The sequence below is a fragment of the Labrus bergylta genome, chromosome 13 (genome assembly GCF_963930695.1).
Source record: "Labrus bergylta chromosome 13, fLabBer1.1, whole genome shotgun sequence".
NCBI classification, from domain to species: Eukaryota; Metazoa; Chordata; class Actinopteri; order Labriformes; family Labridae; genus Labrus; species Labrus bergylta.
In genome coordinates this window covers 12,810,935-12,831,939 of record NC_089207.1, presented here as the reverse complement: position 1 = coordinate 12,831,939, position 21,005 = coordinate 12,810,935, and the positions used below count along the sequence as shown (strand labels likewise).

The 21,005-nt window shown below is 44.0% G+C and overlaps 4 protein-coding genes across 8 annotated transcripts; 1 reads left to right on the top strand and 3 right to left on the bottom strand.

Annotated features, from left to right (window-relative positions):
* Positions 1 to 5,927: 5,927 nt before the first annotated feature.
* Positions 5,928 to 6,849, top strand: LOC109986961 (gamma-crystallin M3). Its single transcript, XM_065962600.1, has 3 exons — positions 5,928 to 6,065; positions 6,185 to 6,424; positions 6,519 to 6,849. The coding sequence occupies exons 1-3, from the start codon at positions 6,000 to 6,002 to the stop codon at positions 6,795 to 6,797; spliced, it is 585 nt and encodes a 194-aa protein (XP_065818672.1). The 5' UTR covers positions 5,928 to 5,999; the 3' UTR covers positions 6,798 to 6,849.
* Positions 6,850 to 9,151: 2,302 nt separating this feature from the next.
* On the bottom strand, positions 9,152 to 10,067 carry LOC109986955 (gamma-crystallin M1). The gene is made up of 3 exons (XM_020637840.3): positions 9,945 to 10,067; positions 9,572 to 9,823; positions 9,152 to 9,474 (listed from the first exon to the last, which is right to left on the bottom strand). The coding sequence occupies exons 1-3, from the start codon at positions 9,951 to 9,953 to the stop codon at positions 9,199 to 9,201; spliced, it is 537 nt and encodes a 178-aa protein (XP_020493496.1). The 5' UTR covers positions 9,954 to 10,067; the 3' UTR covers positions 9,152 to 9,198.
* A 2,993-nt stretch (positions 10,068 to 13,060) lies between these two features.
* On the bottom strand, positions 13,061 to 13,862 carry si:dkey-57a22.15 (gamma-crystallin M2). Its single transcript, XM_020637821.2, has 2 exons — positions 13,526 to 13,862; positions 13,061 to 13,404 (listed from the first exon to the last, which is right to left on the bottom strand). The coding sequence occupies exons 1-2, from the start codon at positions 13,811 to 13,813 to the stop codon at positions 13,132 to 13,134; spliced, it is 561 nt and encodes a 186-aa protein (XP_020493477.2). The 5' UTR covers positions 13,814 to 13,862; the 3' UTR covers positions 13,061 to 13,131.
* A 1,900-nt stretch (positions 13,863 to 15,762) lies between these two features.
* LOC109986954 (gamma-crystallin M2) lies at positions 15,763 to 19,921 on the bottom strand. 5 transcript variants are annotated; one of them, XM_065962515.1, is made up of 5 exons: positions 19,732 to 19,913; positions 19,260 to 19,502; positions 18,213 to 18,354; positions 16,798 to 16,866; positions 16,538 to 16,676 (listed from the first exon to the last, which is right to left on the bottom strand). In XM_065962515.1, the coding sequence occupies exons 1-4, from the start codon at positions 19,852 to 19,854 to the stop codon at positions 16,820 to 16,822; spliced, it is 555 nt and encodes a 184-aa protein (XP_065818587.1). In that variant the 5' UTR covers positions 19,855 to 19,913; the 3' UTR covers positions 16,538 to 16,676; positions 16,798 to 16,819. The 5 variants fall into 5 exon arrangements, 4 of the variants coding, with proteins under 4 accessions (XP_020493495.1, XP_065818588.1, XP_065818587.1 ...); XR_010667676.1 differs by having other exon boundaries at positions 16,608 to 16,676; positions 18,061 to 18,354; positions 19,732 to 19,921; XM_020637839.3 differs by lacking the exons at positions 19,260 to 19,502; positions 19,732 to 19,913 and adding an exon at positions 15,763 to 16,099 and having other exon boundaries at positions 16,434 to 16,676; positions 18,213 to 18,288.
* Between the last annotated feature and the right edge of the window lie 1,084 nt (positions 19,922 to 21,005).

Sequence of the window (21,005 nt, the reverse complement as noted above, 5' to 3'; positions counted from 1 at the left end):
GTATAGTGTGAAGAGGAAAGGGGACAGCACAGTCCCCTGCGGCGCTTCTATGCCACTGACCGCTCGCTCGGACACAGACCTCCCCAGCCTCACAAACTGTGGTCTGTCAGTCAGGTAATCCATGATCCATGATGTTGTGGTGGTGTCTACCTGCATCAGCTCCAGCTTTTCACATAGCAGTACTGGCTGTATGGTGTTAAAAGCACTTGAAAAATCAAAAAACATAATCCTCACAGTGCTACCAGACTTGTCTAGGTGAGAGTGGGCTCTGTGGAGTAGGTAGATGATGGCATCCTCAACCCCCACCCTTGGGCAGTATGCAAACTGAAATGGGTCCAGGTCACCTGTGGTCTCAGGTGGGCCAAGTACCTTCATGATGTGCGATGTTAGGGCAACTGGTCTGTAGTCATTGGGGGCAGAGGGAGAGGGTTTCTTGGGGACTGGAACAAGGCAGGATGTTTTCCACAGCACTGGCACACTCCCCTGGCTGATTCTGAGGTTGAAAAGATAATGTAGAATGCCACATAGCTGACCTGCGCAGGCTTTCAAAACCCTGGGGCTGATGCCATCTGGACCTGCTGCCTTGTTCTGGCCGAGTCTCTCGAGCTGCTTTCTCACATGGCTACTGGAGACAGACAGACAGGCCAGAGAAGTGTGGGGTAGGGGTGGGGCACAGTGGGGGTCAGAGCATGTTGGGGGGGCAGTGGGTGCCGTCAAGGTAACTTGCGGGGAGGGGGGGGGGCCTTTGTGAGGGGGGAGGATGTAGGGTCTGTGTGGCTATCAGGGGCCGGGGAGGTAGCCAAAGGCCTCGTGCCAATTGAAGAACACGTTCAGCTCATTGGCCCTTTCCTGACTACCTTCTGCCTGATTTCCTTTCACCTTGAAGCCGGTTATGGTTTTCATACCGTGCCACACATCCCTTATGTTGTTTTCTCTCAGCCTCATCCTCAACTCCCTCTCTACGCTCTTCAGCAACTCACTATCACAGTCCCTGAATGCCTTCTTCTTTTTATTTCGCAGACATTTTAAATCACTGGTGATCCAGGGTTTATTGTTTGCAAAGCACCTCACCTCCCTAGTAGGTACCACATTATTGACACAGAAGGAGATGTAGTCAGTTATACAGGCCGTCATGGAGTCAGTGTTATTCCCATGGGGTTTGCAGAGCACATCCCAGTCTGTAGCCTCAAAACACCCTTGCAGGAGCTCATCGGTTTCCTGAAAGCACCTCCTGACTGTCCTCGTGGTTACCGGTTGCCGCTGAACAATGGGTGTGTAGGTGGGACTAAGCAGAACCAGGTTATGGTCTGACCTACCAAGGGGAGGGAGAGCTGTGGATCTGTATGCATCCTGTATGTTTGCATACAGTAAATCAAGTGTTTTATTGTCTCTGGTAGGGCACATGACAAATTGGTGAAAAGTTGGGAGGGTTGTAGAGAGAGAGGCATGATTAAAATCCCCAGAGATTGCAACGAAGGCATTTGGATGTTGTGTGAGTATTTTAGCAGAGACTGAGTTGATGACGTCACATGCTGTGTTGGCATCAGCTGACGGCGGTAAGTAAACAAATATGGCAACAGCACAGGTAAATTCGCTCGGGAGATAGTATGGACGCAGACTAACGGCTAACAGTTCGATGTTAGGGGTGCAGATGTGTTACGTACACTGAATTATGACAATGTGGGTTCCATAAGAAAGGTGTTTTTATTTACAGCATTCGTAACTGCAAACACAACAGAAAGACAGTCTTGTATGAGGATCGGCATATAGTGCTGCTTTGCAGACTGTCTGATGTGATACAACTGTGCTTACTTCCTGCAATACACAGGGAACAGCTACAAATTACTGACTAAACAATGTAACTTTGCTATCAGTCTCCAAACGTAACAAACACTTGACAGCAAATTAAATGTATAGTTTTGTCTTCACAAATATCTATTTCTGTGAACCAACAATGCATATGGTATCTTATAAACATTAAACCTGTGTACGAATACAGTCATGCCTGCTTAACATAGCTAGTGCGCTTCATGTGTCAAAGGAGGCTACCGATGCTAGCACTAGTTAGCTTTCATGTTATCTGACATAAACAACATTTCTAACATGTAAACATTACTAAACACATGAAGATGTACTTAAACTGAATGTTTTTGCTGCTTGTGCACTTATTTCTTACCTGCAAACACAACAGAAAGACAGTCTTGTATGAGAATCGGCATATAGTGCTGCTTTGCAGACTGTCTGATGCGATACTACTGTGCTTACTTCCTGCAATACACAGGGAACAGCGCCAGTTGTTGACATTCAATGCTGCTACTGACACCTACTGGCCACAATGAATATTGCCCTGCAGGTACTTACAGCCTAAGCAGGTGAATCCCTCCTATTTTAAGCCACACAAATGATCTTAATGACATTTAACCAGAAAAATAATAGCAGGGGGGGCACCAATGTAATAATATAACTGATAACCAATAATCACAGGCATAGTCTTAGCTACTAAAATACCCAGGGTGCCACAGATGCACTCCTTTACATTAATGTGAGAAGGATGACACCATCGGTTATTCACAAGCAGAGCAAGCCCCCTCCTCTCTTCTTACCGCTAAGCCTGTGATCCCGGTCAGCCCGTACAGTCATAAATCCATTCATTGTTGTGTTTGCATCCGGAATATTCTCCTATATCCATGTCTCGGTGAAACACATTAAACTGCATTCTCGGTATTCACGCTGTGATCTTATGAGTGCTCCGAGTTCGTCCACCTTGTTCACCAGCGACCTCACATTCCCCATGACAATCGAGGGGATGCAGGGCTAGAACCTTCTCCTCCTTGCTCTCCTTATAACACCGGCTCTTCATCCTTGGCGTCTTCTCCTTAGCTCCTCTGGGATTTGGTGTCTCGTTCCCGTCAAAGGTAGTTTGGTAGTGGTTTGGAGAGCGCTAACAGCTGATCGTGCATGTAAACGATACCGTTAGTATGCGTTGGCATACTGTCCCGACACGGAAAAATATATAAAAACGGTAAAAACTAATAAAACTCGACTAAGCCACTTAATGTCCATCTTGACTATCTCATAGGCTACGACAGGTGACTTGACACGTAACAAAACACTTTAAAAACACTTAAAACGCAAGACAAAACCGGAGCTGCTGAAACAGGCTGCCACTAGCGCGGCGCCATGACAACAATACAGAAGTGTAGGGCTATTTCACTACATCTACAGTTCACCCAGGAGGCCATTTTGTTCCTGATATGCATATTAATTATTAGTGACCACACACCAGGCACTGCGGCCTGGGTTAACGCTCTGTGCAGATCCAAAAGAATCCAGTCTGGATGTGACTCGAGTCATATCTTCTTACTGTTTTGCGTCATTTGTTGTTAGTGCGTGCTGAATCGTCACTGGTCTGCTAATGTTGCCTCTTGCACTTGTGCTGCATTCACTGTCGTTGACTTCAGTTTCTGCTTGACTTTCTTTGTAATATTTCCCGTTTGGAGCCACAAATGCAAAATAATTTGACCATCACATTTGCTTCCTCCGCTTGCCATCAGAGCTTTGTTTGTCAACCATTTGATTTGTACATCTTTATTGAAAAGATTTAAAAATCAGAGACTCCCATATAAGAGACTCCCAGCGTACCACAAGAGGGATCCCGCATATCACCAGTGGTACTCGTACCACAGTTTGAGAGTTGAGAATGAATGGTTTAAATTAAAAACCAATAATCCCTTAGGTGTTGGCTCATTTAAAGAACTTTTGATTGCTCCTGTAGCAGTGTACACCGGTCTGATCAGGGAGTAGTAAAAGAGTCAGGGGCATGTTGCATGGTACTTTGGTTTATTCAGTTGGTTTAAAGCACACTCCCTCAACCGACCACACGAACTGGGATTTCAATGATTATTATTTGATTAGGTGCATCACACCTTTTGTATACCTGAATGGGCCTTAAGATAAGATAAGATCAACCTTTATTGAACTCCATTGGGAGAAATCTAGTTGTTATAACAGCAAAAAAAAAAAAAACAGAGATAAAATCTGAGAAAATTGCAAAAGTTAAAAACAAACATATTGACTTTAATTGGGTTAGCAATAGGGTTAGGGTTACTCTGAATTTACACTAAGTACACTTTCACCTGAGGAATGACCGAACAGTTAATATCAGAAACACACACAGTGTAGCATATCGATTAAGATGAATATTTTGACACAGTCAACAGTCTGACTGCAGATGGGATGAACGACCTGCGGTGGCACTCTTTCGTGCAGGGTGGATGTCTGAGTCTGCTGCTGAAGGAGCTGTAAGTAGCTGGAGTAACTTTTATCATTTCACCCATATACTACACTACAAGGACTCAATTGCTCAAACCAAATCCAACTATTACTCTGGCTTAATCATCTCCAATGAAGGAAACAACAAAACACTGTTCTCACTGCTAAATAAAATTCTACAGCCACCAAACTCCCTACCCCCCTTCTTGTTTTCAATTCCAAATTCTGGAAAAAATAGTCGCCACCCAGCTACAGTCTCACTTAAATCAAAATAGCCTCTATGAACCCTTCCAGTCCAGTTTCCGCCCCCGTCACAGTACAGAAACTGTGCTACTAAAGATCACCAACGATCTCCTCATTGCTTCTGACTCTGGCTTACTTTCCATCCTCATCCTTCTTGACTTGAGTGCAGCCTTTGACACTATCTCACACCCCATCCTCCTCAGTAGACTCTCCTCCCTTGGCATCACTCACACCCCATACAGCCTTCATCCTTGTCCACAGCCTCGTCACCTCCCATATTGATTATTGCAATTCTCTCCTCTTCGGCCTCCCTCATAAGTCCCTCCATAAGCTCCAACTGGTTCAAAACTCTGCTGCCCGTATTGTCACCAAAACCCTCTTATACCATCTCATCACCCCCATCCTACAGCAACTACACCGCCCCCCCCCCCCCCCCCCCCCCCTTCCCCCCGTGAAGCAAAGAATCATCTTCAAACTCCTCCTCTACACCTTCAAGGCCATCCACAACCTCGCCCCTCCATATCTGTCTGACCTCCTTCACATCGCCACTCCAGCCTGCTCCCTCAGATCCTCCTCCTCCATCCCCCTCACCGTGCCCTTTGCCCGCCTCACCACCATGGGGGGCAGAGCTTTCAGCTGCTCTGGAACTCTCTGCCACCTGACATACACAACATTGACTCTCTCCCCATCTTCAAATCCAGACTCAAAACCCATCTGTTCAAGATCGCCTACCTAACATTTTAACTGCAATTACACTGTCCTACATTTCATTTCTGTTATTGTATGCTGATTTTATCCATCGTTGTTTTTTAAATGTTGATTGTTGTGCAGTGTCCTTGTGTGTCTTGAAAGGCGCTTATAAATAAAATGTATAATTATTATTATTTCACTCACTACACATCTTACTGATTGGACCTTTAACTTACATGTGCGCCTTTAGTTTTTGAAGTGTCTTTGCAAAAATTGTCAGTTACCAACACATATCCTGGCGTTTGATTACACTTTTTTTGTACAGTTTGATTACAAAAAAAACAATTCTTCACATGATATACATTTCATACAGCCCACACAGGTGATTAGATCATTAACCATTTTATACATTTTATGCTCTACAAATCGTGTAGTTGTTACTTTTAAGTACAACAGTAAGCTTTTAACTTCTGTATTTTGATGTGTCAGTTTGACCTTTTAAGTATGTTTAATAAGGTGATGCATTTAATTAGGGTTAGAGAAGGGGGGCTTTGTTGAAAACATGTTCTCTGTTGTTCGGTGGCAGAGACAATGCAAAGCGGGGCCTCTTCTCACAAATGCAACCACCGCAAATCACCGTGTGTTGAGGGTCACTATGAATTGAAAGGTACACGGCGGGGATGGGATGGGGTGAGGAGGGGGGGGCTCTGCTCCATGTTGCTCTGTCAGGAGTTTGAACAATGGGGTCATGTATCCTATGGCTGCGAGGTCAGGTATAAAAGCAGCCGGGGGACATGGAGGAGATTGTGCAGTCTTTTAGAGCCAACACATCAGTAACTGTAACCATGACCATGGGAAAGGTGTGTACGGCTCCAGCTTGTTTAATGTTAAATGTTTTATTCTGATTGGAGCTGAAGATGGTAAAACAACAAACCCATCTGTGTGGTATGATCATAACAGGTTATTTTTTTACTTTCAGATCATCTTCTACGAGGACAGGAACTTCCAGGGTCGTTCCTATGAGACCAGCAGCGACTGCCCTGACATGTCCTCCTACCTGAGCAGGTGCCACTCCTGCAAGGTGGAGAGCGGCTGCTTCATGGTCTACGACCGCACTAACTTCATGGGAAACCAGTTCTTTGTCAGGAGGGGCGAGTACTCTGACTACCAGCGTTTGGGCATGAGCGATTGCATCAGGTCCTGCCGCATGATTCCCATGGTAGGCTAACTCTCTTTGCTACTGTGTGTTGATATAATTCCATACTATGATGAATGAAAAGACGTGACATATGTTTCCCTATTTGAATAAACAGCACAGGGGTCAGTTCAGGATGAAGATCTACGAGAGGGAGAACTTCGGCGGTCAGATGAACGAGGTGATGGACGACTGTGACAACATCCAGGAGCGTCACCGCATGTCCGAGTGCCAGTCCTGCAACGTGATGGACGGCCACTGGCTGATGTACGAGCAGCCCCACTTCAGAGGCAAGCAGATGTACCTGAGGCCCGGAGAGTACAGGAGCTTCAGGGACATGGGCATGAGCGGCTCCAGGTTCCAGAGCATGAAGCGCATCGTGGATTCCTGTTATTAGAGCACCAGTGTATGAGCGAAATTTTGAATAAAATTTTGTGATTCTCTTTTAATGACGTTTTCTGTTACTACTTCCTGAGTTACTTTAAACTCACACAACAATCTTCATCTTAAAAAATCATGGCACAGTGTTTGATATGCATGGGACATTACAGATGTTTTGCTATTTAAAATATTCTTCATGAAGAACTGCAATGTAATGCAGCAAACGTTTGCTCCCACTAAATCTATTCTAATGTCAATATAACGGGTTTATTCTCTCAGATGTTTGAGGTACACATTAACACACAACACAAAATGTTAAATGCAAGCTCATCTTTAAAGGTACAGTCAGTGAGTGTAGGGAGTGAAATGATGAAGTGACCTTACTATATGATCAGACATTAAGGAAACATGCTATGTTGCTGGCTTCTCTGACAACAATGCAGCAGCCAGTATGTCCTCCTTCTAACTTTAGATTCTGGTCCTGAATGCTCTGGATTTGTTTAGACCAGAGAAGGTAGGCGGTTTTAAGGCACCCCCACACGGCCATTTTGGACACCCCTCGGTCTGCTAGATATGAGAGCAGTTATCAAGTCAAACCAACAGGTGTTGCAGCGATGGAAGCGATCAAGAGAAGTGGTTCAGATAGAAGTGATTGTACCCGACCTAAAAAGCCTCTGCATGTTTCTAATAAGCTTCACGAGCAGAAACGTGCTCAAACTAGGATCAATATTGGAGATGCTTTCGAAAAAAGGAGAGAGGTTAGAACGCAGAAAGGTTTACAGACCGATGCAGAGCTGGCTAAACACTGAAGCTTCAGTGTCCACCACATGGCAACCTGCGTGAGCATCGACTCTAGAGTGGAGGGGGTGAGGGGAGACAGCTCTTTACAACGTTTAGAATTTGGATTGCAGTACCCATTTTACTGCCACACTAGGGGTCAAAGTTACATACTACTTCTATAAGAGTATCCATCTGAAAAGCCCTAACATCAGACCTGAGGAAGAAAATATGTTTCCCAACGAGCTAAAGCATCCGAGTATAATTTACATGACGCTTTTTTCACAGCAGCACATGAGAAAAATGAATATTTGCTAAGGTAATAATTGTGATAGAGGAGGATGTTGTCAGTTGGCTGGTCTGGAAGGTCGGACTGACTGCCGGGCAGAGTGAGACTCAGGAGGGGGGTTCCATCTCAAGCGTAATTCTGCCCAAACTGATCTCGGCCCAGACTGTAGAATTATGCTGCGTTTCAGTTGATCTCGGAAGTCGGAAATTCCGAGTTGCCGGTCTGATACGTGATCAGGAACACCCCCTTAAGTCGGAATTCCGATTCAGAACTCTTCAGTAGCCCGAGTTCAATTCCAATATGGCTGCTACGTGCATCTAAAGGGATGTTTAAGCTGTAACTGTTGAGTTTATTAGCAGTTTAGTCGTTTTTTTGTGTAATTAAATCAATTACACCGATGGTATCGTGCAAGTTCTCTCTGTGGAGGTGATTTCATGTTATTTTCGAAACTATCACATAGTGTGTTGTTATCGTCTGGTATTAGCTAACAAAACAAAGGTACTCCCAAAGGCGTCCATGTGCTTTTCCGACTTGCAACTGGAACGCTGTCAACTCGGGTGTGACGTCATTCCCAGTTTCGAGATCTGAGTTCCGAGGTTAATGGAACGCAGCATTTGACAAACGAGATGAAGGTGAATGGATGAGAGGAAGGGAAGGAGGGTGGGTTGTCCAAGAACGGGTACAAACAGGGTGTAGTGGGATGGCTCGGTATAAGTCGGCTTGTCAGGTGATTGGAGGTGTGGTTTGGGCGTAGTCCTGCTCCCGATCCAAAGTTAATATATATTTACTTAATTTGCTGAATTTATAAATTACATTCACTGCTGCATATTAGTACATTTCCTATTAGCTAATTAACTAGCTAGCCGGTGAAACTATCCCTTCGCATACAGTGCTGAAACATCGCTGTGACACTCTAGGATTGTGGGTAGTGTAATTATTTTGTCGTAATTATTTTATGTCGTGAATTAAGATTGTTTCTCTTACAGCGAGATTGCTATCAGAGGGACTTGTTTCTCCTGCAGGAGCATAAAACGTCGTTTTAGGCTCAGGTAGCTTGGGTCAGTCTACCTGTGATGGTTATGACATCATGGCTAACAATCAAATCCACCATGCAGACAGTGAACAACACTGTTGAGCCTTTTGCTTGTTATTGTATCAAATGTCTACAAACTTTAAACTGGATTTGAAAGAAAACAGTGACTTAAATTCCTTTTTGTGTTCTGATACTTGTTGATGGGATTTAGCCACTCATGTCAACGGTTAACCACAAACCACCAAAAGAAACATCTGCTCGACACACATGGTTATGAATTACATGTCATCTTTATTCACTTAGGTCAAAAACAGAAGTCTAGCACATGTCAGTGATACGCCTCATGCTTTGGAACCTGGTGCCGCTCATGCCCATGTTCATGAAGCTCCTGTACTCTCCGGGCCTCAGGTAAATCATCCTGCCTCTGAAGTGGGGCTGCTCGTACATCAGCCAGTGGCCGTCCATCACGTTGCAGGACTGGCACTCGGACATGCGGTAACGCTCCATGATGTTGTCACAGTCGTCCATCAGCTCGTTCATCTGACCACCGAAGTTCTCCCTCTCGTAGATCCTCATCCTGAACTGACCTCTGTGCTGTAATCGAATGCGGAGAAGATGTCAGTATCATTTGCATACTATAAGTCAAGCCACTTTAAACCTATTAAATAATTTTGAAGATGAGATGACTTACGAAGGGGATCATCCTGCAGGATCTGATGTTGTCGAACATCATGCCCATGCTCATCATGCGCTGCATGTCGTTGTACTCGCCCCTCCTCATGAAGAACTGCATGCCCATGAAGTTGGGGCGCTCGTAGACCATGAAGCAGCCGCTCTCCACCCTGCAGGACTGGCACCTGCTCAGGTAGGAGGACACGTCGGAGCAGTCGCTCATGCACTCATAGGAGCGACCCTGGAAGTTCCTCTCCTCGTAGAAGATGATCTGAAAATAAACATTTTACAGAGAAATGTTAGTTTTGCTATTTTAACCGTGACTTTGGATGAATCATATTTGTGTAATAACCTTTTTTATGATGTAAAAACATCAGTAAATATTTTGTTACCTTGCCCATGATGGTGGTTTAGGTGGTTCCCAGTGGATGGTAAAACTTGCTCTGCCTACTCCATGATTCAGGAGGCTTTTTATACAGAAGCCCGGGGGCCATGATGTGTTGTTATTCAAATGTGCAAAGCTGATGAATTAGCAGTATGACTTTTGCTGAACGGGGGGCCTATGATAAACAATGGATCTCTATCCATACATTTCTGGCAGCGTGGTCCGTATTGTCTATTGAAAGCATACGCTTTGTCTGTGTCCCATTCTCAGTCAGAAGGTTCTCCGCATATGGTCTGATCAGGAGCGATCAAAGAGACCGGCATCGGGACACACACCCAGGTCGAACCCAGAACCTGCATGGGCTGAAGTTCACTTCTGTAAAGAATTTAAATCTGTTACTCTGCCTCAGTTGGATTATCGCGAAAGTTTACTGTCTAGTGAAAACAAATCCTCAAAGTTTAATTCAATCACAAGTGCAGTTTGCAGGCGCCTGCTAACCTGCTATGATGTCGTCTAATTAACCTCTAACCTCTAACCTCTAACCTCTAACCTCTAACGCGATCAGCTGAATGGATCATTTTACAGGATGTGCACCATCAATTATACCTTTTTGATAAAGACAGAAAAAATATGAGAGCAGAGATTAATGAAACATACTCCTACACCTACAAAGATGTGCAATAGTTTCTGTTATTTTAGAATCAGAAGCAGCTTTATTGGCCAGGTATGCTCTCTCTCTCTCTCTCACACACACACACACACACACACACACACACACACACACACACACACACACACACACACACTTTGACTTAGGTGAACTGAACTCTCTATGTAGAAAAAGTTAAACATTTCATATGAACATTAAACACAAAATAAAAGACAATAGGGAAGTGGTGAGGAGTGCAAATGTGATAATAAAATATGAAGTAATGTGACAGATGGTCAATTAAGAAACACAATAAGGACAGCACTCGAAGCAGGATTATCTCCGAGAGAAAAAGTGAGAAAATGTTTTTCTTGTTTGAACATTTTTGGGGATTCAGCACCCAGTTCTTTAACGTTGAAAGGGAGTTGAGCGGGTTTCTCACATTTACATGAGGAAGAGAGTTTTCTACATTTTTTCATTTTTATTTAACATGAAAGAGAAACTTACAAGAGTGTCCGAGAGAGGCAGCAGCACATCAAACATGACATAAACCACAGATCAACACATCCCGAGTCTTAGATCATAAAGTTTTTATTCAAAGAATCTCCAACCTGAAGCATCGTCCTCCAACACCTTCAGTCTGCTTTTAAAAATATTTAAAGAGAGAGCAGCTCCTCCAGACACAGTTCCTTCTGCAGGAGAGTCCGAGCCTTTCCATCAGTGGTTCTCAACCAGTCGAGCCTCAGGACCCACTTACTTACTCCTTCATGAAAACTCAAGACCCAGATTTCTTATATTTTAAGATTTATGGAAAGACTCATGGTGTGACTTCATATCAAACACAGTGAGTGTGTTCGTCTTGATGTCGACTCTGAATCCATGCATCATTGATCATGACTGATACAGGCAGACGTGACTTCTAAATAAGCTTCAGATGTTTCCCTGTCTCCACGATAGAAGTGGCATAAAACGACATGCAGAAAAAAAGCAAAAATGCATCATGGTAGGAAATGTCATACATCATTATAGTGTTAAAATAAGTCGTGGGGTGCAGCCTGTGACCCACCGCGCCCCCCCCCCCCCCACCCCCCCCCCCCCCTTCCCACATGAAGGAAACATGCAGGTTATGTGAAATGTCCAAGTAGATGGACTTGTGCATGAGGGGGGGGTCGGAGTCCTGGGTGGACTAAAGTCATCTGTAGACATGTGTAGAACAGCGAGGATCTTCACTTTAGGGTTAGTTCTGCAAAGAGATCCAGAAATGATCTTTTTATGTCTCATCTTCAGATTATTCTTCTTTCTGCTAATTTTCTGTCAAGATTTTCAGATTTTGTGTTTGTTTTTTATTGTTTTGGTAGGTCCATGAAAAAAATCAACTTTTAAATGAAAATAAAAAGAGGAACGCTTTGGACAGCAAAGTGTCACACGAGACAAATAACTCACTTTATTTTAGATGGCATGTGACGGTGTTTCTACCTTTTGATTGCTGAAAAACTCATCTTTCATTTGGATATTTTTCCATCTTTTATCGTCGTCAGAATCAGAAATATTTTATTAAAGCTGGACGGGGATTCAGGTTGCTGTTATTAACTGTTGCACAGCCGGTTTAATTCATTCTGTTCCTTCAAAGGTGTCAAATAATAAGGAGTGGAAAATAAATCTGGTATTGTAGAAAACTCTGGAGCACATTAACCACCTGAAATAGAATTCACCTCAGTCTTAAAATCTTGTACAGAAAAGGAAATCAAACCAGTGCTGTACCCACATTTAAATCTTAAATCTGTAATTTAAACTGGTTTATATCATCTGTATTGTCATATTGTTGTGCATGTATTTTAATGTTTCTTCATATCGTGCTATGTGGTTTTATGAGATCGTCTGTTGAAGGTTGTTTCCCAAAGGCCAAACGAGCCACGAGTTGGAAATCAGCAGAAGCTTTAAACTCTTTATGCAGCACTTCAGTTTCATGTGTGTTTTGAAACTATGTTAAACTGCATGGCCCCTATTAAATAAATACATTCAAATAAAAAAAAGAAGAAAGCATGTTTCAGACTATGACCGCTACTGATGCTGTTATTATAAGGACATGAATAAGTATTTTAATCAACAGTAAGTTATGGGAAGACGTTAAGCTGCAGGAAAATGTGGCGCCGCCTCTTCATGGATTTATATCTCATCATATCAGAGTTCAGCAGAGGCGTTTAGTGAAAACAATGCTGACAGGGGGAAAGATTTACCTGTCGATGGGAAGTTTATTTGCCTCGAAGCGGCTGCCGTACACTCATGGATGCCCCCCCATTGTCTCCTGTATTTCAGGAGTAATCACAGTAAGACCATCGTGTTCTTCAACCTCTTGTTCACGGTCAAAACAGAGTGAAAACAAAAACTATGCACGCCCCACATTTACCGTTGTTCAGTCAGCCTGTCTACTGAGTCCAGGCAAGAAGACAAATCAAGGAAAACAAATGCAGAGAGAAGGTTAAAAATTCAACATCCTTTAATAAACAAAGTGTCTGATATTTACAGCAAAGCGTTCGATGAATGGCTAAAATTCGGTGACCCTCCTGAAGGAGCCCACGATGGCGCAGGTGGCACACCAGTCGCGGTACCTCCTGTACTCCCCGGACCTCAGGAAGTACTGCCGGCCTCGGTAGTTGGGGTACTCGTAGAAGATCCAGTAGCCGTTCATGACATTACAGGAGTACACGTGGCGGTGGTGGAAACGGTCGGACACACAGGGGCAGTCATCCATGAACTCCATCATGTGACCGCTGAAGTCGGGCTTCTCATAGATACGCAATCTGTAGGAGCCTCGATACTGCAGGACCGAGGAGAAGGTCGTTTTAGTCCCAACAATCCAAACACATTCACTCTACCAAATGCAGGAATATTATCTCTACATTAAATTATCCTTCTTCAAAATCGTCTGGTCCACTTACCACTGGGATCATCCTACACGAGCGGATGCAGCTGCTGAAGCCCATCCACCTCTGGTAGTCCGGGTACTCCCCCCTCCTCATGAAGTACTGGTGGCCCATGAAGTTGGGTCGCTCGTAGATCATGAAGCAACCGCTCTCCACCCGGATGGAGTTGCAGCGGCTGAAGTACGAGTGAAGGTCCGTGCAGTCGTTGCTGCACTCATAGCTCCGGCCCTGGAAGTTTTTGTCCTCGTAAAAGATAATCTGTCGGGGCGGATATAAAAGTGTCACTGCGTCAGAATTCAACATAAAACAAACTTTTTTTAGCTTTGGAACAACTTCAATTGAATGTCAGCAGAGAGAACAAACAGTACTCACCTTGCCCATGGTCTCCGTTGGAGAGATTCCCCATGTTTTCAGGGCTTTTTATACCGCCTCTCCACAAACAAAGTATTGTTATTCAAATCCTCTCGTAGCTATAATTGAAGGCTACTGGCACATGTTTACCTTTTTGTTGTGAGCCCAACATTGGGACAGAAATATGGATTTGTATTTGAAAAAAAAAGGGGGATAAATAATTAAGCGGTTTGGCGTTTTGACTTGCATGGACAAAGGAAAAGACTAGTATGGTATCCACACGTCCAGCTGACAATGGCTGCAGAACAATATGGAACAGCCCTTTACCATTAAATATGTTGAGTAACAGAGCAGGAAGCCATTCAGCCTCCCTAATGCTCCACCTGAGCAGCCCCGTGTGTGCTAATACACAGCGCTGGATGTTACGCTTTTATTCACATTATCGATGTTATCATCTCCATTATGAGTCACTTTAACGCTGCCGTGCGTTCCCTCGGCTGCACGGTGAGCTACATGATCTCTCAGCTGGGACTTAGTGGACTACAATTCCCTTGATGTGTCACAGCCATGTTGGACCTTTTGAAGACTCTCCGTCTTACTGCACGTTGTGAAATGAGTGTGTGGAGGGGCGAGGGGGAGGGGCTGGGGGGGTCTTCAGGTCGAGCAAATAAGGGTTAATCATTTATTTGATGACATCTCTGTTCTCCACAGTTTGTAGAAATGTTCACATACACACTCTGGGACACGTTTTGAGGTCGTTGGGCGGCTTGAGCTCGCTCTACAACATGTTAGCGGTTATATCATATAATACTAATGTGAATAAAATGTGACACATATAATCATCTCACCTTCACATCTGAGACTCTTTGGATTAAAACCTGTACACACTCAGAGGGTCTCTGGTTCAAACGATCATGGACATCATCCTTAAATGAATCACTTCTAAACGTTTTCATTTGTAAACGTGTCTTTGTGTTTAGATGTTTCTTCAGCTTCCATGTTTGAGTCCAGACCTTCATCATCGTCTCAACTCATGAGACCTTTAAATGTAATCTGGTATCTGCTGTGTTTGATGTTATAAAGATACGTATGTTCATAGGAATCTTGTTAAAATGGATGAGCCGTGAAAATAAAGGAAAAATAACTCATTGGAAAACCTGAATGTGCATAAAACATCTGAAACATGAGAAATGTCATCCTCTCTGGAGGTGAAGCGTGTGGAGATGTTTGTTTCTCACAGACACAAATCACCTGAATAATCAGACTTATAACTCAAGACACACTAAGTAAAAATCTGAATGTTATGACTGTTTGATGTCTCTAATAGAAAGAGTCGATCTTGTTTCCTCGCTGTGCATTTACAAAACGTGCGATCTCTTTTCTGTTTCGTTCTTTGGGATGGTTCATGTGTGCTGCCTCACTGGATCCATCCTGACTCCTCGTTTTCTCTACTTTGCTCATGTTTCTGACATAAATATGTTTGTGACATTCAGCTCAGGATTCTCCGTCTCTCTCTCTCTCTCTCTCTCTCTCTCTCTCTCTCTCTCTCTCTCTCTCTCTCTCTCTCTCTCTCTCTCTCTCTCTCTCTCTCTCTCCACGCTGTGTTTGTGTTGTACACTAATCGTTGGGGTAAATTCTGCCACCGCAGACCAGCTAATCCAAATAAGGGGTCCCCAATGTGAAAGGGGGCAACTCTGGCATTGTTTGGCTCAGCATGCCAAAGCACTGGGGGGAAAGTATGAGATAGAAAATGTTTTTGCCTGCAGCCGCAGACTGTTTTATTCTCCAATGTAAGAAAGAGTCTGTTCTCGTGAGGTGTTACAGAAGCTTTGTCCTGATTGTGAGTTTCTGAGGGAACAAAATGAGCAGAGAGCTGGAAGAGTAACACAGAACGAGGCATGTACGTTTTATGAAGCAGTGACATTTATTGGGAAATCAGTAGTTAAAATCTTGACGCCCGGCTCAGTTGGCGTCCGTGATTCTTCTGAGGGAGCCGACCCTCGGGCTGACTCCTCCCCAGTCGCTGTAGCGCCTGTACTCCCCGGGCCTCAGGTAGTACATCCGGCCTTTGTAGTTGGGCTGGTCGTACAGCAGCCAGTGGCCGTCCATCACGTTGCAGGAGTTGAAGTCGGAGGTGTTGAGGCGGTCCTGGATGTTCGGGGAGTCTTCCACCAGCTCGTGCATCTGGCCCGACATGTCGGGGCGTTCGTAGAGCCTCATCTTGTAAGAGCCTCGGTGCTGCAAAAGGGACGGAAAACTCTTATTGTGTCAATAAAGATGTCGTCATGCAGAGATATTGCAGTTATACCTAAATTCTACTGACTCATAAAGTTTGATTTGTAACACAAAGAAGCATTTTAAAAGCATAAAATCTGAAGCAACCTAACAGGGCGAGTGTTTAGCCGATTCCTTCAGAGCACGCCCCAGACACAAAGTCCTCAGATCAGCAGCCCCAGGTCTGACTCAGACCCTCCCCTCTTTGGTGCATGTTTCCCCCTCTCTCTCCTCCCCCTGTTCATCCAGACTCTACCCCGATCAAATACATCCAAAGAAAGAACAAATCACGACTAACCTGAGGAATTAGCCTGCAAGACCGCACACAGTCGCTCATTCCAATCACTCGCTGGTTGTCGGAGTACTCTCCTCTTCTCAGGTAGTACTGGTTGCCCAAGTAGTTGGGCTTCTCGTACACCATGAAGCAGCCGCTCTCCACCCTGATGGAGTTACACCTGTTGAAGTAGGAGTGGAGGTCGGCGCAGTCGCTGTTGCACTCATGAGAGCGCCCTTGGAAGTTTCTGTCCTCGTAAAAAATGATCTGAAAGAGCAAATGTTTGCATAGAAGAAAGGTGCAGTCATGTCTAGGAAATCTTGCAAGAGGTTAAAGTCTGCAGAATTATTTAAATGCAGGAGTAGTGAGAAGGTTTAATTTCCATTACCTTTCCCATGGTTATGTTGGCGTCAGACTGGATTAGCGCTCAGTGCTGTCCCAGAGCCAAGCCAGTGTGCTTTATAAAATAAAAGAAAGAAAGGACTCCTGTGTGATTGCACAGCATAAAGTATTGTCATTTAAATGTAACCTCGCAAAGTGATGATGGATCGGGACGCTGCTGTGTGTGTGTGTGTGTGTGTGTGTGTGTGTGTGTGTGTGTGACATCTGTTTATGTGTAGACATGTGTGATGAGTTATTGTTCTTTCCTCCATGTTCATCAGAATCTAGTCCCAGAAAAAGCCTGCGAACAACAGACCGCAGCACGAGGAATCAGCCGGATGAAACTGATATTTAATAGAGCTAACACGTCATAATCGGCACAATCCATCAGGCAAAGAGATTTACTTCTTAAATCCTGAACAAACATAACTTCTGAGGTAGAATACAATATTACTTCACATCAATGATGTACACACATCAAGCTTAAGTCTACTGTGAGAGCCGAGAGCTTTCCTCCTTACAGTCCAGTGGACCCTAGAGTCTCCATGCTGTAATGCGTTCAAATCAAAGTGATGATCAGACATTAAGGAAACATGCTATGTTGAAGTGCTGGCTTCTCTGACAACAATGCAGCAGCCAGTATGTCCTCCTTCTAACTTTAGATTCTGCTCCTGAATGGTCTGGATTTATTTGGACCAGAGAAGGTAGGCAGTTTTAAGGCACCCCCACACGGTCATTTTGGACACCCCTCGGTTTGTCAGATTTGAGAGCAGTTATCAGGTCAAACCAACAGGTGTTGCAGCGATGGAAGCGGGTCAAGAGAACTGGTTCAGATAGAAGTGATTGTACCCGACCTAAAAAGCCTCTGCATGTTTCTAATAAGCTCCACGAGCAGAAAAGGAAAAAACACTTTTAGTGGCATCATTTTTATCTGACACAGCATTCGCCTGCAGGGACGATGTTGGCGTCTTTGCAGCTGTTGGTTGAAGAAGCAGTTGCAGCCACTTAGACCTGAGAGCATGTAAAACTCGATGAAAACCTTTAATGGTCCCTCCTTTGACTCCATGCTCATATCTATGGAATAAACCATTCTCATGGCCATGAATATTCTAAAATATTTCCTGAACACCAAGATTTTGTCTAATTTTTAAAGGTCCAATCACCAAATATGAACAAAAACAGTTTTTGTCGCTGAGCCGCTGCACAGTTTGTTGTACTTTTTATAAACAGTCTTTAAGCTATTAATCGAGCATGAAGCTTTTCCAAAAACCTCCACTGAAACGGATCAATAGTCCATGACGCGTCTGATGGAGCCGACCCTGGCGGTCCTGCCGCCCCACGCACTGAACCTCTGGTACTCTCCGGGTCTGATCAGGTACATCCTGCCGCTGTAGTTTGGGTGTTCGTAGAAGAGCCAGTTACCCTCGGTGACGTTGCAGGAAAAGATGTCGTTAATGTGGAAGCGGTCCATGACGCTGGGACAGTCGTCCATCAGGTCCATCATCTGACCCCCGAACTCGATCCGCTGATACAGACGCACGTTGAACAAGCCGTGTTGCTGGTTCTGCAGGTGAGAGGGGGAGTATTCAGAAAAGCAGCCATGCATTGTTTTACCTGATCAAATCACCTCTGTGACTACATTCAGACTCACAGAGCTGCTAGCATGACTTTACAGTTTGACGTTTGATTTATCTAGAGTTCACATTTTATTTATTTGATCTTCAGATTTGATTAATTATGAGTCAAAGTAACAAACGTCAAAGGAAGAATGTACAACATGTTACTCGTAAATATCTCATACATCAAGTCTATCCTGTGTAAATGTGTCTCTGAGTCATGACTGTCTACAATGAGTGAGAAGCTCGAGTCCCACTGGATGTGTTGTTGTCAGAGCCGTGTTTACATGGACGGGAAGGCTGGCTCCTCCCCTTGTGTATAAAAGCTGTTTTAGTCAAGGACTAAAGAGAAGAAGAACATACTCACTGATTATTTGGATGTTAGTAAGAGTTTTTAGATCACGCTCACTCTGTGTCAGTTTACATGCAATGTGAAGCTACGAGCTAACTAAAGAGCGCTAACATTAGCATGCTAACACAACAATGCAGGACACAGGTGATTGCAGCTCAAACAAAGGACAATTTTGTCTGCTTCTTGCACTTCTTTTTGTTATTGTTTGATTGAGACCCCCATGGCGGCTGAATTTACTTCCTGTGCGTTAAGCTGATTCAGAAAGAGACTTAACAGACATGAATTACCTTTAAAAATATCTCTCTTCATTTTGTGTTTTAACAGCAGAAAAGAAGAAAAGATGCTTTATGTTCTTGGATCCTTTAAAGCAGTTATGAGAAGAGAATCACAAAGGGCTAAATGTTCATACCTGTAACCACATTAACACCTATAAAAGATGGTTTCTGTTATCTCGGGTTTGGTGCACAAGTTCTGCGTCTTTGCCGTAAAACAGAAGCTCACCGTGCAGATGAGGCGACAGGAGCAGACGAAGTCGTTGATGCCGGTCCAGTCGTGGAAGTCAGGATACTCCCCTCTCTTCAGGAAGTACTGGTTTCCATCAAAGCCGGGTTTCTCGTAGATCATGAAGCTGCCGCTCTCCACCCGGATGGAGTTACAGTGGATGAGGAAGCACCTCAGGTCGGGACAGTCATGGCTGCACTCAAAATGGCGCCCAGAGAAGTTCTTATCCTCGTAGAAGATTGCCTGGACATGAAAATTAAAGTGACTGTCTTCAACTTTCATTCATAGTTCTGCATAAATCTGAGAAATTAACACAACTATTTTGTGTTTTTTTGGCAAATTTTGGTTTTGGACAAAACTGACTCTCAATGATGCCCAAGAATCCAAAATAAAACCTTTTCACAATAAGAGCATTTTTAACCATAACAGAGCAAATGTCACAGGAGTGTGTGCTGTGAGCTGTGTAGTTTACCTTCCCCATGTCGGCCGCTGTGTCTGCCCCCCGGCCTTGCCCTGTGTGATCCGTGCGGCTCTTTGAAGACTCCCACCTGTCACATATATACTGAATGTGAAATGCAGACTCTGCATGTGTCATTCATATTGTAATGGTCAGGAATCTTTGGCGTTTGTGCTGCCGTGTTGTCCTGAAGAGGTGTTTAGGAGTTGTGTGTGCAGGTGAGACCCGGCAGGTTTTTTAAAAACTCTCTATCGTCACTGAACGGACGGTGAACTCTCTACAGCGCTGAACGGTTTCTGGACATTTGCTGGATTATTCCTGTCGTCTGGGCGGGTTTCCGTTTGAGTATCTGTTTTGTTTTTCAGTTTATAAGCTTTTAGTTTTATTAATCTTTAAAGCGACAACATCACATGACCACTCTGCTCTCTTTTATCTGAACTCTCATTGGTGGGAAAATGGAAAAACTCCCAGTTTATGTGTCTTTATTAGTTTAAAACATCTCTTTTTTGTGCTCATAACAGTCAACTATTATTTATGAGCAAATTAAAAAATTAATCTCTTAAACTAATTGAGTAACAGCGTGGTGCTTCTGTGTGCAAATGCAAAGTGAGTCTCTTTAATGACAATAATGTGAATATTGTGATGTTTGGAGCTGCTTGATTTAACTCTGTGCCGCTGCCCTCTGGTGGGGAGATTAAATCATTTACAAATAAAAACTCAAACCCAGTAAAGGCAGCGTTCTAAAGCAGTGAAGCACCTGCGGTAAAATGTCAGGAGTCATGACATGCTTCACATGTATTCCTTATTAAAGATCTGTCTTTATGGCTCAGGTGTTTATTTAAGTCTTCACCTTAAAACACAACAGTTTAAGTTTCTTTTAAAGATTAATTTTTTGGCTTTTTGTAACTTTATTTTAGAGAGAACTGTGGATAGAGTCAGAAATCAAGGAGAGAGAGAGAGAGAGAGAGGTCAGATCCAAACCCGGGCCACCGGCTTGGAGGACTACAGCCTCTGTACATGGGACATGCACACTAACCACTAGGCTACTGGCGCCCCAACAATTTAAGTTTCTTTCTCTCTCTCTGGAGGTGAAGATTATTTGATTCAGGTCATTAAAATACTTTTTTTTTTTTTTTACGTCTTTATTTTAGAGATAGGACGGCGGGCAGAGTCAGAGACCGAGGAGAGAGAGAGTGGGGAATGACATGTGGGAAAGGAGCCACAGGTCGGAATCGGACCTGGGCCGCCCAATTTCTGACTCTGTCCACTGTCCTATACAGACAGAAACA

Excerpts from the sequence above, each read along its gene's own strand:
- LOC109986961 (XM_065962600.1), top strand. The coding sequence starts at position 6,000 with ATGGAGGAGATTGTGCAGTCTTTTAGAGCCAACACATCAGTAACTGTA. Across the intron at positions 6,066-6,184 it reads TAACCATGACCATGGGAAAG|ATCATCTTCTACGAGGACAG; the intron begins GTGTGTACGGCT and ends TTTTACTTTCAG. Across the intron at positions 6,425-6,518 it reads CCTGCCGCATGATTCCCATG|CACAGGGGTCAGTTCAGGAT; the intron begins GTAGGCTAACTC and ends TTGAATAAACAG.
- LOC109986955 (XM_020637840.3), bottom strand. Across the intron at positions 9,475-9,571 it reads CCTGCAGGATGATCCCCTTC|CACAGAGGTCAGTTCAGGAT; the intron begins GTAAGTCATCTC and ends ATTCGATTACAG.
- si:dkey-57a22.15 (XM_020637821.2), bottom strand. The coding sequence starts at position 13,813 with ATGTTGAATTCTGACGCAGTGACACTTTTATATCCGCCCCGACAGATT. Across the intron at positions 13,405-13,525 it reads CGTGTAGGATGATCCCAGTG|TATCGAGGCTCCTACAGATT; the intron begins GTAAGTGGACCA and ends TCGGTCCTGCAG.
- LOC109986954 (XM_020637820.2), bottom strand. The coding sequence starts at position 19,854 with ATGACACATGCAGAGTCTGCATTTCACATTCAGTATATATGTGACAGG. Across the intron at positions 19,503-19,731 it reads CAGCGGCCGACATGGGGAAG|GCAATCTTCTACGAGGATAA; the intron begins GTAAACTACACA and ends TTTCATGTCCAG. Across the intron at positions 18,355-19,259 it reads CCTGTCGCCTCATCTGCACG|AACCAGCAACACGGCTTGTT; the intron begins GTGAGCTTCTGT and ends TCTCACCTGCAG.